The 16,355-nt window shown below is 37.7% G+C and overlaps 1 protein-coding gene across 3 annotated transcripts in view; it reads left to right on the plus strand.

Moving 5' to 3' along the window:
- Nucleotides 1-936: 936 nt before the first annotated feature.
- KIFAP3 (kinesin associated protein 3) overlaps nucleotides 937-16,355 on the plus strand; it is a 169,472-nt gene continuing 154,053 nt past the window's right edge. Inside the window, exons 1-2 of one of the 3 annotated variants that reach the window (XM_019424467.2) lie at nucleotides 937-1,022; nucleotides 2,267-2,386. In XM_019424467.2, the coding sequence (XP_019280012.2) occupies nucleotides 2,307-2,386 (80 nt within the window). In that variant the 5' untranslated portion in view covers nucleotides 937-1,022; nucleotides 2,267-2,306. Of the gene's footprint in view, nucleotides 1,023-2,266; nucleotides 2,387-12,650; nucleotides 12,912-16,355 lie in introns of those variants that run through there. The other 2 variants (XM_053909306.1, XM_019424478.2) reach the window with 2 other exon arrangements.

Raw genomic sequence — 16,355 nt, forward strand, 5'->3', positions numbered from 1 at the left:
TCAACGAAATGATTCAAAAAGAAATGCACATCACCATGCTCCAAGGAGAACAATTCAGGGAAGTGGACAAGCAGCGTTTTCCCTACTTTGTTTCGACTTTGTTTTGTTTTTGTGATGGCATACTAGCATCTTTTATTCAGAGCAACGTTGACATCCTCACCTGACTCGTTTTGGAAAGAAAAAGCAGTTACCATCCCAATGAGGGGGAAACGCAGAAAGAAGACTGATTTGAGAGAAATATTTTACAACTTGTCAAGCTTGGAATAGGATCATCTTATTTCTCACCCCTCCCTCTTTGAAAAAAAAAAAAAAAAAAAAAAAAAAGGGCAACCTGGACAAGGTACTGAAAGATGAGCTAACATGAAATGAGTTTTAAATCTGTTTTTGTCACAAATAATTAATTAATTAATTAATTAAAGCTGTTTTGTCACTAACACACACAGGAAAGAATCTGACCTCACTGCAACCATTTCTCAGGGTTGTTGATATATACCTACTCTGTCTCCTGCTACAGCAAAGTCTACATTGAAGAGAGACAGATTTGGTAGGAAATGTTCAAAATCAGATACAATTCTGTTTCCAATGTGGTTGTTTTTATGCCACATGTGCTGTCTACACATGAAAAGAAAGAAAGGAAGGAGGGAAAGAAGGGAGGAAAAAATAGGAGGGGGGGAAGAGAAGGGAAAGGAAATGGAAGAAAAGAAAAGTCAAAGTTAAAAGCTTTAAAGTCAAGTAACATGTGATTTAATGTCAGCCCGGTACTTATGGGACTATGTCACCCACTGAGACATAGTATATTTTGACCCTAGAAGCACAAATTCATTTCTCACCCAACTTCAAAGATATTATTGTTAACTCGTTGTTGCTAGGAACTGACTTGGAATGAACTGGCAGTTCTGGTTCTGTTCTTAATGACCCGGAGGGTATGTCACATTTATGTTACGGCAATACCTTTCTTAAAGAGGTGAGGAAGAGAGAGCACTCCTTGGGGACCAAATAGCTTTCAACTCATTACAGCAGAGGTATGTGGTGGTAGTTGTACCATACACTTTACAGCTCTATACATTTTCTGCTACTAAGACTTCGGAGGAAACATCTGGTTGCTACTATAGCCATTGCCTGAATTTACCCTGTTGGGACTTCTACTTGAGCTCGAACAGTGCCTGGAACACATAATATGCACTAAACAAATGTGTACGGAATGAGAGATTGGATGCACTTAATATCTACAACTCGCACAGAACTTGTTTCACTGTGAGAGATTATGAATTGAAGCAATAAGTTGAAAAGAGATGGTGTGCCATCTACTTATAAGAACAAAATTAATGGGTAAGATGGTTTGAAACAACAGGATCCAGAAAAAGAAAACAAAACCAATTAAAACTTGACTTGGGGTGTAGGTGTGTGGGAAATATGGCTGAGACACCAATTACTTGTTCTCTGATCGCCTATTCATAGACTTTGAACTCCTCCTTTAGGGTAAGGTCTGTATTTCATTCACTTTATAGCCTCAATTCTTAAATGCCTTGTTTGGAAGCGGCATTAAATGCCTGATTAATGATTCCATAGTCGTCTTGATTTCTACAGAGGTACATAATAGCTCTACCACAGAATGTATTTGAATTTCATTTATTCACCCTATGTGTATCCCTACTGGATTTAGTACAATTCTTCAAGTCAGGAACTACGTCTATTCATTTCTGCATACTTAAGTCTAAAGCAATGCCTTCTCACAAATTTTGGTTAAATTAATAAATGCAGCTAATCTGGATGAATATATTCAGATCTTCTTCCTCACCATGCCATGTGCATTTTTCCGAAAGCATAACAACAGCTATGCTACAACAGCTATGCTTTCTTGCAGGAAACTTCCAATTGAACATGTATGTATACATTCACATACGCAAATTCACAAACACTGGGGTTTTGTATGTGAACAAATCATGTACGACTAAATGCGCACATCTTCCACTTACACTGTGCCCAGTATGCATGTCTTTAAGAATCACCAGCTTGACATACCACACAACTATTTTCTCAAAGTATGGTTCAGGCTGTAAGAGAACCTGAGGAAGGAGAAAAGCACAGAGTGTCATTATTTATTATCCTAGTGGGTCACCGGCTTCCTTGTCCTCACCCTTGGAGCAACCCAATGATGTCATAGTTATTGTCTGATGTCATACCAGTTGAAAACAGAGGTTACCACTCTTAAGAAGAGGATGTATTTTAAAGGGTCCTTTTTAATTGAAATCTTCTTTGCTCTAAGATGTGCATTGTGAGCTCAAATTAATTTGAAAAGTGAGAAGATGGCTGCATTAATAGCCAGTGGATGTGGACTCTTTGGACCACCATGGCCATTTGATGATATCCCAAAGGCAGTCACAAGGTAAGAAAGGATTTTCTATGGACTCTTGAAGCATATCAGGAAATTTAAAAGCATCATATTTGGAGAATAAAAATGTAATTCCTTCACCTCTGCCCTATGTTGCTGTGTGGTAAAATATAGAACAATTAGTATTGCCAAAAGTAATCAATTTCAACATGACTTTCCTATAATAAAATAGTTTCGGGCAGCCTAGGTGGCTCAGTCGGTTAAGCGTCTGACTTCAGCTCAGGTGATGATCTCGTGGTTCATGAGTTCAAGCCTCACGTTGGGCTCTGTGCTGACAGCTCAGAGCCTAGAGCCTGCTTCAGATTCTGTATCTCCCTCCTTCTCTGCCCCTCTCCCACTCGTGTTCTGTCTCTTGCTGTCTCTCAAAAATAAATAAAAATATTACAAATAAAAACAGTTTTGTGGCTCCCCATGCCTGCAGAAAATATCCAAATATCATATTCTCTTACACCAGATGATTCTCTCACATCATCTTGTCCCTGCTGGCTTTTTCAAAGTTATTTTTACTGCTCTTACTCAAACTTAATTCTCTAAACACCTCAAACTATTTGCAGTTAGTAAAACATCCCTTGATGTTTCAAGCTTTTGTGTCTTTATATGTACTATTGGCTTCTCCTTCCCAATTATGCTCTCTGCTAAAATTTTTTTTCGTCCTTTGTGAGCCTCACCCTAACTCTATCCACCATGATGAGTGGGTTATTCCCTCCTTTATGCCAACATTCTACTTGTTTCATGCTGCCATTATGACAAGCATTAATATGTTCAGCATTTATTTGTTTACATACAAGTAAACTGGTGATTATGTACCTGGTGATTACAGGCTCCTTGAAGGCTGTAATTATATCTGATACAGTAGCAGTTATCATTTATTAGTTGTGACTATGTGCCAAGCACTATGATTAGAAATGTAATTGGAAATCCATGATTTTATACCTTTTTAAGCACTCTTATTAGAAAAGATAGAAGCTCTGACAATAAATTTCATATATTGGAAAAAAGAAAAAGAAAAAATAGAAGCATAAACAAATTATGCCCTTCATATACAGTAAATGCAGTAGGAGAACGAAGAAGTCACTTTACTAAGTCTGGAGTTCAGGAAAAGCTTCCAGGAGGAAGTTTTGCTTGTCGGGGCAAACTGTGACAGTAACAAGAAGGCCTTCCAAAGCAAGGCAGCCTGACTGTTACAGCTCCGAAGCCCTCCAGGAACCATCCTTGGAATGCAGGTTTATTACTGGGGTTATTTGCATTTAAATGGTTCTGTCATAGAGAGCTTTATGTGCCTTTGTATTCCTTCTCTTCTATGTTAAATTATAAGACTCAAGAAGTAGCAATCACTTTCTTCAATACTTTGAAACTCCTCACTGCTGCTACAGTGTTAAAAATGCAGTTGACCAATTTAAAGATGAAGCTGAAATAATGATTTTCATATAATTGTATGGTCTGCAAGATTAACTCATTTTGTACTCACCCAATCATTTTTTTTTTTTTTTTTTTTTTTTTTTTTTTTTTTAGAGGGAGCATGAGTGGGGGCAAGGGGCTGAGGGAGGGAGAGAGACAGAGAGAGAGAGAGGGAATCTTAAGCAATACGGGGCTCTATCCCATGACCCTGAGATCACGACCTGGGCCGAAATCAAGAGTCAGATGCTCAACTGACTGAGCCACCCAGGCATCCCTACTCACCCCAATCTTCTACATTTTGGGTATTTATCCCAATTTTTCTAAATGAAGAAGACACAGCTTAAGTGTTCAGAGTCACATGATTAACATATGGTTTTTGAACCCCTAGTTTACCTAATAACAATCATTAACATTACCATAATCACCCTGTTATAAATTTATGTATGCTATTTCATTTAACATCATAATTAACTCTAAGATACATAAACTATTACCATTCTTATTTTATAGATGAGAGAATTGTAGCTTATAATGTTTAGCTTGCCCACGGTCAAAGAGTAAATAAATGGTGGATCAGATATTCTAACCCAGTTCTGACTCCAAATTCAGGCTCTTAACCATCACCACAGTTTCCACATGCTGAATGGGATTGGTTTCTTCACTCAAAAAATTTATAATCCACTGGGTTGCAATAAGAGGGAAAGATTAAATTAATATATATATATATATATATTTAAAAACAGTGATGGCATCTGAAATCTTCTTTTTATCTTTGTAATTATGTAATTTGATTATATCTAAATATGAATTTCCAATTTCCTTGTTTGTTATACCCTTTAAAACAACCAAATTGAGGAATAATTGATATCCAGTAAAGGAAAGGCATTTTAAGTCTACAGTTTGATGGGTTTTGACAAATGTATAAATAACCCAAATGTTCCCCATCCTGATTCAGTCTGTCTGTCCTCTATGCCTGGCACAAGCAATCACTTATCTGCCTTTTTTTTTAAATATATATATATATTGAAGAATTTCTCATTCATGATATTGATGTGGTTTGAAGTGGGGTTTGGGAGCCAACAGCCAAGAAAGAATTCTTGAGACATTTTCAGTGCAAAAAGGTGTTTTTATTATAGTATGGAGACAGGTCCCATAGGCAGAAAAAGCTGCACTGGGGTTGTGAGGAGTGACTGATTATATAAGATTTTCTTTCCTATGGAGGCAAGGGTGACTTTAGAGTCCAGGAAATTGAATCTATAGGTTTCTGGAGATTGCATTTTTTTTGCTAATCATTAAGACAGTTGTAAACTGATGGAGACTCGTGTCCTGAATGACTATGATCTCTATTAGTTAACCATTTGTTTTTCTCTTTTCTTAGAGAAATGTCACCCATATCATGTCACCCCCCACCTGGGGGTGGGGTGGGTGCAGGGTGTTAGCTTGTGCTTTGCCCTCAGTTTGCTTTTTGCTTCTTTGCCAGAATCAAACCATCTGTTTCTTTTATCATAATGTTTAAAAAAATTTTTTTAACATTTATTCATTTTTTTAGAGACAGAAGGAGATGGAGCATGAGTGGGAGAGGGGGAGAGAGAGAGAGAGAGAGAGAGAGAGGCAGGGTCTGAAACACACTCCAGGCTCTAAGCTATCAACACAGAGCCTGACATGGGGCTTGAACCCACAAACCATGAATGAGATCATGACCTGAGCTGAAGTTGGATGCTTAACTGACTGAGCCACCCAGGCACCCCCATAATGTTTTTAGATTTATTCATGTTGCTGTGTATATCAGCAGTTAGGTTTGTTTTTTAATGCTGAGTAATATCCATAATGTGAATATCCCACCATTTGTATCAATCGATATATTGATGCACATTTGGGTTGTTTCCAGTTTTGTATTATTATGCAAACAGCCATGAACATTCGTGGACACCCATTTCTGTAGACATATGTTTTCATTTCTCTTGGGTAAATATCTAGAAGTGGAATTACTGGGTCACGTGGTAGATCTATGCTTACTGTTGAAGAGGTTGCTAATTGTTTTCCAAAATGGTTGTGCCATTTTGCATCCTCACAAGCAATATAGAACTCTAACTGCTCCATATTCTTGCCAACATTTGGTATTGTCTGATGTTTTAAATTAACCAGTATAGTGGGTGTTTTGGTAGGCAAGATAATGCTCTCGTCCTCCCCCCAAAATGCCCGCATCCTAATCCCTGGAACCTGTAAATATATTACCTTATATGCAAAAGGGACTTGGCAGATATGACTAATGTTAAGGACTTTTTTAAGATAGACTATTCTGGATTATCCGGGTGGGCCCACACAATCCTTAAAATTCTTTAGGGAAACCTTTCCTGGCAGTGGTCTTAGAAAGATGTGATGACAGGGGCGCCTGGGTGGCTCAGTTAGGTGTCCGACTTCGGCTTGGGTCATGATCTCGTGGTTTGTGAGTTCAGGCCCCACATCAGGCTCTGTGCTGATGGCTCAGAGACTAGAGCCTGCTTCGGAGTCTGTCTCCTTCTCTCTCTGCCCCTCCCCACTTGTGCTCTGTCTCTCTGTCTCTCAAAAATAAATAAATTTAAAAAAAAAAAAAGAAGAAGAAAGAAAGAGAGATGTGATGACAGAAGGCGCACTAGCAAGATGGTAGTTTGAAAAGGACTTGGTCACTGTTGCTGGCTTTGAAGATGGAGAACAGAGGCCATGAGTAAAGGAATGTGGATGGCCTCTAAAAGCTGAAAAAGACAAAGAAATGGATTCTCCTCTAGAGCCTCCATAAAAGAATAAAGCCCTGCTGACAACCAGGAAAATATATAATTATAAATATATATGCACCCAATATGACAGCACCTAAATATAGAAAGCAAACATTGACAGAACTGAAAGGAGAAATAGGAATACAATAATAGTAGGAAATATCAGTACCCCACTTTCAATAATGGATAGAAAATCCAGACAAAATTAATAGGAAAACAGTAGACTTTGACAACACTATAGACCAAATGGGCCTAACAGATATATAGAAAACGTTCCATCTGACAACAGCAGAGAACACATTCTTCTCAAGTGCACGTGTCTCATTCTCCAGGAATGATAGATCACAGGACAGATCACATGTTAGGTTAAAAAATAAGTATTAATAAACTTAAGAAGACTGAAATCATATCTAGTATCTTCACAGTGTAATGAAATTAAAAATCAATAGCAGAAGGGAAGCTGGAAAATTCACAAATATGTGGAAATTAACACAGTCCTGAACAACTTAATGGGTCAAATAAGAAATCAAAAGGGAAATCAAAAAATATCTTGAAACAAATGAAAACAGAAACACAATATACCAAAATGAATGGGATACAGCAAAAGCAGTACTAAGAATGAAATTTATATTCATAAATGCCTACTTCAGGAAAAAAGAAAAATCTTAAATAAACAACCTAACCTTATACCTCAAGTAACTAGAAACAGGAGAACAGAAGAAAAAAAAGTAACAAAGATCAAAGCAGAAAAAAAGACTAGATAAAACAATAGAAAAAAAATCAACAAAGAGGCACCAGTCGATTCAGCAATTAAGTGTCTGACTTCAGCTCAGGTCATGATCTCGCTGTCCGTGGGTTCAAGCCCCATATCGGGCTCTGTGCTGACAGCTCTGAGCCTGGAGTCTGTTTCTGATTCTGTGTCTCCGTCTCTCTCTGCCCCTCCCCTGCTCATGTTCTGTCTCTCTTGCTCCCTCTCCCAGAAATAAACATTAAAAAAACATTTTTTTAAATCAACAAAACCATGAGCTGATTTTTGAAAAGATAAGCAAAATAGATAAAACTTTAGCTAAGAAAAAAAAAGATTCAAATAAATAATATTGTATTGTAACAGCATTATATGGTGACACATGGCAGCTACACTTGTGAGGATAGCATAACTTACAGACATGAAGAATCACTGTTATACACCTGAAACTAACATAACATTGTGTGTTAACTAGACTCAGATTTACAAAATTTTTAACAGTATAGGGTTACCATTTTCTATTTCTTCTTGTCTATAATAAGTGTCTTTCAAGATATTTGCCCATTTGAAGTTGTTGAATTTGTCAGTGTAAACTTATGTACAGTGTTTCCTTATCATTTTTATATATACCTGTAAAATCTCAATTATGGCCTTTCATTTCATAAATCAATAATTTCTCTCCATCTCTGTCTGCCGCTATCCCTGATCAGTTTGACCAATATAGCAAAACCATAAAAATGAACAAAGTATTTGAACAGAGACTTCAAACATGGTACACAAATGGTAAATAAGAACATGGAAAGATGCCAGACCATTTATCACCATGGAAATACAACTTCAGTCAAATGGCTACACACCTGGTAGGATGATTACAGTAAACAAACAAACAAAAAACCTTGACAAAACCAAGTGCTGGTGAGAATGTGGGTCAATCTGAACTCCTCCGTCATTGGTGGGAATGCAAAATGGCCCAGCCACTTTGGAAAACGGTTTGCCAATTTTGTAGAGTTATTCATATATTTGCCATAAACTGAGCAGTCTTATTCTTTGGTGTTTGTGCAAGAGAAAAGAAAACTTTGGCTCACACAAAAAACCTGTATGTAAATGTTTATAGTGTTTTTATTCATAGTCACCAAAAGTTAGAAAGAACCCAAAAGTAGTAAATGAATAAAGTGCAGTACATTCATAAGTAACATATTACCTAACAATCAAATAGGAATAAATTTCTGAAACACAACATGGATGACTCCCAAATGTATTATCTGAGTGGCAGAAATCAGGCTTAAAAGGCTACATCACATACGATTATATTTAGATGACATTCTGGAAAAGGAAACGTTGTAGGAACAGAAAACAGATCAGTACTTACCAGAATCTGGGGTTGGGGAATAGGATGAATCGTAACGAACACAAAGGAACTTGAAAGGATGATAGAATTGTGTTATATTTTGATTGTGTAGTGGTTACATGACTTATGCACTTATCAAAACGCATAGAACTGCACACCAAAAAGAATCCATTTTATTGTATATGTTATACTGAAAAAATTTTAAAAGTTATATTGTATGTAATCTGCAATTTGCTCTTTTCATTCAGTAAAATGTTTCTAATATTCATCCACGTGGTTTGTGTAGTTCTAGTTCATAAACTTTCTCTGCTGCTTAATACCATATAATATACAATTTGTATTGTATACAAATAATTCAGATGTATTCATCCATTCTCCTGCCAAATTACTTTGGAGCTCTCTTTTGGTTTTTCTTTTTCTATTATTCACAATACTGCTCTGATAAGTCTAGAACAAGCCTTATTGTGCATACGTGCTAGAATTTTCTGAGCTATGTAACTAGGAGCAGAATTGTAGCGATTTAGGGTATATGCCTGTTTAACTTTACAAAACAATGCAACACATTTCATTCTCAAGTGGTAATCCCAACGTACTCACCCCTGAAATATTTAGTAAACAATTTCCAGCTTCACACTTTCACCAGCACTTGGTGTATTCATTCAGACTTCTTAATTTTTGATTCTGGCTTTAACTGGCATCTTCCTAGCTACCATTGAGGTTGAGCACTCTTCTTGCTTTGTTTAGTTTCTTTCTTGCTATTTCTATCTCCTCTTTATCTTCTTTCTCCATTGTTCCCCATCAGGTTGTCTATCTTTTACTTTTTTATTCATAAGCGATCTTCAAATAGTCTTAATTTAATCCTGTGTTAGTTTTTATGTGATGCAAATTAGGTGTATCTTTTTTTTTTTTTTTTTTGGTTTATCTTTTCGCTTTCTCTGTGGTGTCTTGTTGATAATCATAAGTTACTCATTTTAATGCAGTGAATTTATCAATTTTAGTGTTTTCTGTATCTTGTTTAAAAAATATGTCTTTAACTGAAGGTCCAAAAATAATTTACATTTGCTTCTGAATGTTTTTAAAGTTTTGATTTTTACATTTAAGGGTTTATTGGATGTGGAATTCGTTTTTAAATGTTTATTTTTGAGAGAGAGTGCACGCGACCGGCAGAGAGAGAGGCAGACAGAGAATCCGAAGCAGGCTTTGTGAGGACACCACAGAGCCCAATGTGGGGCTCAAACTCATGAGTTGTGAGATCCCGACGACGTAAGCCGAAGTCAGATGCTTAAAGAACCGACTGAACCCGCGCCCCCCCCCCCCCCAGGGCCCTTAATGTGGAATCAGTTTTTGCATGTGGTATGAGGTAGACATCCAATTTAATTTGTTATATGTACATAACAAATTGTTTCGAAATTATTTATTGACAATACATTTTTTCCATAATGATCTGAGAATTGACTTGTTTCATACTTAAAATTTACATATATGCATAAGTCTGGTTCTCTGTTTTGTTCCCCTGGGGTTCTATTCCTATGCTTGTCATTATTATTTTCTTATAATATATCTTGATATCCAATTAAGTATATTCTCTGTTTTTCAGGATCATATTCATTATTTATTACTGGATATGAGATCTAACAGTTTGGTTAGATTAAGGTTAATTTTTGGCAAGAATACTTAACGGATGATTTATTGTGTTTTTATTGCATATACTATCAGGTACTGCCACTATTAATGATGCTATCTGCTTATTTGTTTATGATGCTGACAGATCTCTCCATGTAAAGTAACATTTTTTTCCCCTTTGGAATTATCAGGTAAACTGTGGGGTGAAACTTTGCCACATTTCAAATCATTTTGCAATAAATCAATGAGGTATAGGTGAATCCATCATTTGTTGGGGCTTGCAAAATAGTAACCATTTACAATTATTGTTCTCTGTTACTAGTGGCATTTTATATAGAGAGATTTTGCCTACCAAGGGGAGGTAAATTATAGATGGTTGTTTTTTTTGTTTTTTTTTTATGGATTAAGGAAGAAGTGAATCAAATGCTTAATTCTTCCCTTTAATTACCAATTTTCAGAGTAAGGATTTGAGGTAGTTGTTGCCTTTGATGAAAATGAAATTTTGTTTTTCTGTTTTTCTATCAATCATTGCATAATATCATAGACGCCTGGATTCTTATTAATGTGTTAAATCAACCACAGTTATTATTCCTTTTGGTATAAATTACCCCAAAGTTGACCAGTGTCTTTTGGACACAATCCCATTAGTCTTTGAGTATTTCTTTACCTGCAAGCATAAAATGCCCAGGCTCATCTTATACTTTTCCTGTTACAGACTAATAGCTCCCTAGTTCAGTCCCAGTTTCGGTTTATCTTATTTTCAGCTCTATCTATCTATCTATCTATCTATCTATCTATCTTCCTTTCTGTCCTCTGGGCATTTTGTTTAGATTCTTGTTGTTTTTCCAAGCTCCGATATGCATTTTTTTTCCAGCTCTAAATATTTATATATTGCCAACTATGGGCCAGGTGCTGTTCTAAGGATACAGAGGTTAACACAGCAAAAATCATCTTTGCTCTCAAGAAGCTTACGTTGCAAGAATGCTTGTTATATTATCCATGCATTTTAATGGCTATTGTGATCTGGCAATTTTAGGTATTGTGAGGGTTTCAAGGTAATCTAGACATAAATGATGATTTGTAAAATTTCATATCAATTTCCAGAATGAATATTTAGGAAATAAACCAGAAGATAGGAAGTCCTGTTAGAAAAGAAGTGCAGTTCTGGGTATGAAGTAAATAGATGAATGCAAGTGAGAATGGAGAAGAAAAGCTGGATTGCAGGAGTATCTTGAAGAAAGAAAGCATAGAATTTTGTAATAGTTAAATAAGAGCACATGATCCAGACGAGGATGTCAAAATTATCTCCAAGTATTCTTCTCTGGAAGACTAAGAGAACGACTACAACACTGGCAGAAATAGTGTAGCTGGTGTGAATGTGTAGACAAATAAAAATAATGTCTCTTGGCAGGTATGGACTGTGTCCTTGTATTTAACATTCTATGCACTGTACTGTATCAACTAACTGCATTTGAGAAAAGCAACGAAACAACTGTGTAGACATGGCCCAAGGTGATAGAAAATACATAACTAGAAGAGAGTAAGTGACAAGATCACAGGTGAGGAAAGGAAGTGTTGGTGTCTTCTTTGTAACCCTAGACCGTGGTTTGGTGTTTGGCACAAAGCTGACCCTTAATTAATATTTACTGAATAAATGAACATAAGTCATTTGCATAGATGTGATAGCTGACCCTATGGGCATAGAACTGAAAGCAGGGGACATTTACTTGCTAAGGTTCAAAAACAGCTCTTCTTCCCTGTGGCCTGCATTGCCAACAGGTGCCTGCCTCAGGGGAAACAATTCCGAAAGTACCTTTGGATAATTAGAGCAGAAGTTGGCATTTCAGGAGCTCTTTTGCGTGTGTGTGTGTTTGTTGGGCCGCGTGGTGGGGGGTGGTGCATTCTAGATTCAGAATACCAAAGTGGAAGTCACAGATTTGCAATGAATCAAAGGTGATACTAATTGTATTCATTTTATATGAAGGTCAGCTCATCTCCACAAATTATAGAGCTTCTCAGTGCAATCAGTGCACTTCCTTTTCCACAATGCCTCCAAACGCAAACCTCACTTTACAGGTTATCAGCGGGGGGCTGAGCTGCTCTATTGCATTCACTAATGAAAAGGTTAATGGATTCCCTTTCTCTTATTTGAAGCTAGGACCTGAAATTTCGTGTAGGCCGACTGGGATGACTCTTCCAATTTCCATCCTCAAGGGGGCGATGATCAGGGAGCCATTCCTGAACCACACCCGCAGAAATCTGCCGCAGAAACCTTCACGCTCTGCTCCTGAGTGCGTCAGATTAGTCCCAGGGGCCGGCGCCTCATACTGAGCCTGCGCACACGGGCGCGCCGGAGCGGACGCATGCGCCTTGAGGCGGGGCTGGCGGAGGCGGCTCTGGGCGGGTCTGGGTCCCTCCAGTGTTTTGGGGCCTGGGAGCTGTGGGAGGAGCCGGCGGCCTCACCGTGGTAACCGCAGCGCCGCCACCGCCGCCCCGCCTTGCAGGCCTCGGGACTGTCATCGCCTTTGGGTGTGGGGATACTTGGGCCACCGTCCCCGGAAATAGCTCCGCCGGCTTTCTCAGATACCCCCATCCTCCCCACGCCACCGTCGCCGCCGCCATGCAAGGGGAGGACGCCAGATACCTCAAAAGGTGACCACTCCCCGAGGCTCGGTCCCACCTTCCTTGCGAGGCCCTGAAGATATTCTTAGAGGTCCTTGGGTTGGCTTTGAGGTGACAGTGGGCAAAGCTAGGATCTTAGAGGTGGAAGCCGGGGGTAAGGCGGAGGGGGGTCACGGAAAGGAAAGGGAAAAGGAGCACTGGGGAAAAGAGGAAAGGGCCCTTCGGGGGTGCGAGGCTCCCCAGCCTCTTACCTGGCTCGGCGGGACCCTGACAGCATTGCAGATGGTTTCCTTGCCACATCCGTCTCGGGAGAGGGGCGAAGGGCTGTGTAAACCGCGTCTTCCTGACCCCCCACCCCGACTTGGACTCCCCATTTTTCCCTAGTAGAATAAATCCCTTGGGAGCCTGAGAATGAAGTCTTCTGGTGCCTCTGCTCTCTGTCTCCTGTTTGGGCTTCACTGCCATCGGGTTTTGAAGCGATGAAGAAGAGAGAAATGGCTTTTACTTTATGGGGGGCTGGGCTGAGATGGTTCCTTCCAGCCTGTTTCTGCTTTCCTCAATCATTTCATCCATTTGACTGCCATGTATATAGTATACTTTTTGTAGGAGATTCATAATTATCAAGAGGTTTGTCCAGGAGCTTGTCCTGCAGCACGCCGTAATTTCTTTAGTTTAACAATATCTGTGGTATCAATTACTCTTTAAAGAAAATTGTGTCTTAGGGGATTATTTATTTGACTCCTGTCAAAGATAAGGTCATCCCTGATGAAAAAGGATACCTGTCATTGGACCAAGAGTTAGCAGTGATCCAATAGAAAACAATCTTAAGTAGGACTCTCCATTGTTTCTCCATTAGTTAAGTCACAGTTAGTGACAGGGTAAAATACACAGGGGGAGTCACATGTATTATTATTATTATTATTTTTGGACACAGTTTCCTTATTTAAATATGGGGCAAATATTACCTTATGAGAAATATGTGGACCAAATATGAAAATACTTTTAAAAGATAAAACATGCCATGTAATGTGGTGGCGTTATTTCAAGTCATAATATGCTTTTACTGAATATATTTATCCTGGCCTGGGATGGCCTTAATCATCACAGGAAGATCTTCTAAACTTTAATCAATTCTTAAAAGGGATTCAAACAATTGTAAAATCCTACAACTGACTGCATGGTCTTTGCAGGACTGAGGCATATATTGCCTGCCTTTCTCATTGTATATGAATATATCTGAAACTGTCAAATAAGAAGACTTTATCAGTAAATTTTTGTAGTAGTATGTAATCATAACTAGTATATAGTCAGTATTTATTTCCTCACTGAATTTTGCCTACATTGATCTTGTAAAATACCTTGATTAAAAATTTCGTGACAGAAGAAAATAGTAAATTCTTTCTCTTTCAACTTCAGATTCAAGATTGTTCTAGGTGAAGAGCTACTATTATACCAGCAGTTTGTTTTTGTGTAATACACTGTGGCAAAATATAGTTTTTATTAGATTCTTGTACCTGTATGGACCCTTAGGCAAAATTCCCAATCTATTCTTTTATCTTATCTTTTTATTTAATATAAAATATATTATATATATATATTATATATATAATTATATATATAATATATTATATATATTATAAATCTTATATAAAATAAGATTTTATTCTTATCTTTAGATAAGCCGTGTTATCTAAAGTTCAAAAAATAAAACCAAACAAGTCACTATAATGCTTGAAGTAAAATAAGATTAGAAGTTGCAAAGGTTGAAATATACACTTTTCAGTTCCGCCTAATTTTGACAATATAAGTAAATTAAAAGGTGGCGTTGCCTGCATTCAGATTAGAAATATGCAGCTGACGTACAATCATACAGGCCTGATGGTTTATGATGTCTGGCAGAACCTTCCATTTTAATTATTGGTTCTTTGATAATGATTACATTTATGTATTCCTTTTGTAATATTTTTACCTTCACATTTTGTTTTTAACAGTACAGCAACATAGTTTCATTCTCGTTGATTCAGTCTAATTTTAATTAGTCGATTTCCATGGTTTCATGAGGAATTTCTAGTCTTTCTTTAAATGTGTAGTAGATTATAGAATCAAATACAGTTTGATTTTTTGTTTTGATTCAGTAAAACTTAATGAAGACTTACAAAATACCTGGTATATGCCTAGCATAGTTCTGGTCACTGGAGAAATGATTAAATAGACAAATTTTATGTCCTCAATCAGATATACACAAAAATAGACAATTATTTGTGATTTTTTTGCTTCCTCTTAAAACCCTCTGATGGCTTTCCATTGCTTTTTACTTTTTTGAAAGTTTATTTAAATAATCTCTATTCTCAACGTGGGCCTCGAACTCATGACACTGAGATCAAGAGTCATGTGCTCTTCCCACTGAGCAAGCCAAGCACCCCTCCATTGCTTTTAGAGTTAGAGCACCTACCTTTTCAGCTCTCTCTCTGCCTCCCTCCCACCCCCAGTAATTTCATACTTGAGCCTTACAGAAATAACTTCTTTTAGATTCCTGTGTTTTGGTGTAAGGTTCCAAATGCCCTTCCTGTTGTCTGGAATTTGCCCCATTCTTCACCCAGCTCGCTCTTCATTTTTCCTGTTTTTGCTTAAATGTCACTTTTTCCAGAAAGCCTTTCCTGAGCTGCCCTTTTTTCATCCCGCAGTCCACAGTCCAGGTCAGGTATACCTGCTAGGTTCTCATGATACCTAATACCTTGTCTTTACTTACTCTTATTACCATATTATTATTGTTTGTCTTTCCTGCTGGTCTGTAAGCTTCAGAAGGCTAAGGAACTATATATCTTACTTCTCATTGTATCCTCAGCACACAGCACAATTCCTGGATCATAAGTACTCACTAAATAGTTATTAAATGAAGTAAAAATGAGGTTACAAAGAAAAATGGGCCAAATCATACTGGACTTATAAACCGTAGTAAAGAGTTGAGACTTGTAAAAGCAGTGGAGAACCATTGAAGGATTTTAAGAGTAAATGACATTTATTCATTCCTTCAGTAGTTATTTGAAATTCTACCATGTAAAAGTCACTTAGTCAAGTGATAAAAAGTATTGGATGAATGACATATACTTTCTCTGCCTTTATGTGCCTATAACATAGTGAGGAATACAGACTTTAATTAATATATAATCAGAAGCAACTATTGTATTTATGGTGAGTGCTATAAGTACATAAGCAAAATCAGTGGATGGCCTTCATGTAAAGCTCTTTTTTTTTTTTTTTTAATTTTTTTTTTTTTTAACGTTTATTTATTTTTGAGACAGAGAGAGACAGAGCATGAACGGGGGAGGGGCAGAGAGAGAGGGAGACACAGAACCGAAAGCAGGCTCCAGGCTCCTAGCCATCAGCCCAGAGCCCGAAGCGGGGCTCGAACTCACAGACCGCGAGATCGTGACCTGAGCTGAAGTCGTACGCTTAACCGACTGAGCCACCCAG

This window comes from Panthera pardus, unplaced genomic scaffold (genome assembly GCF_024362965.1).
Source record: "Panthera pardus isolate Hobbes unplaced genomic scaffold, ASM2436296v1 HiC_scaffold_21, whole genome shotgun sequence".
NCBI classification, from domain to species: Eukaryota; Metazoa; Chordata; class Mammalia; order Carnivora; family Felidae; genus Panthera; species Panthera pardus.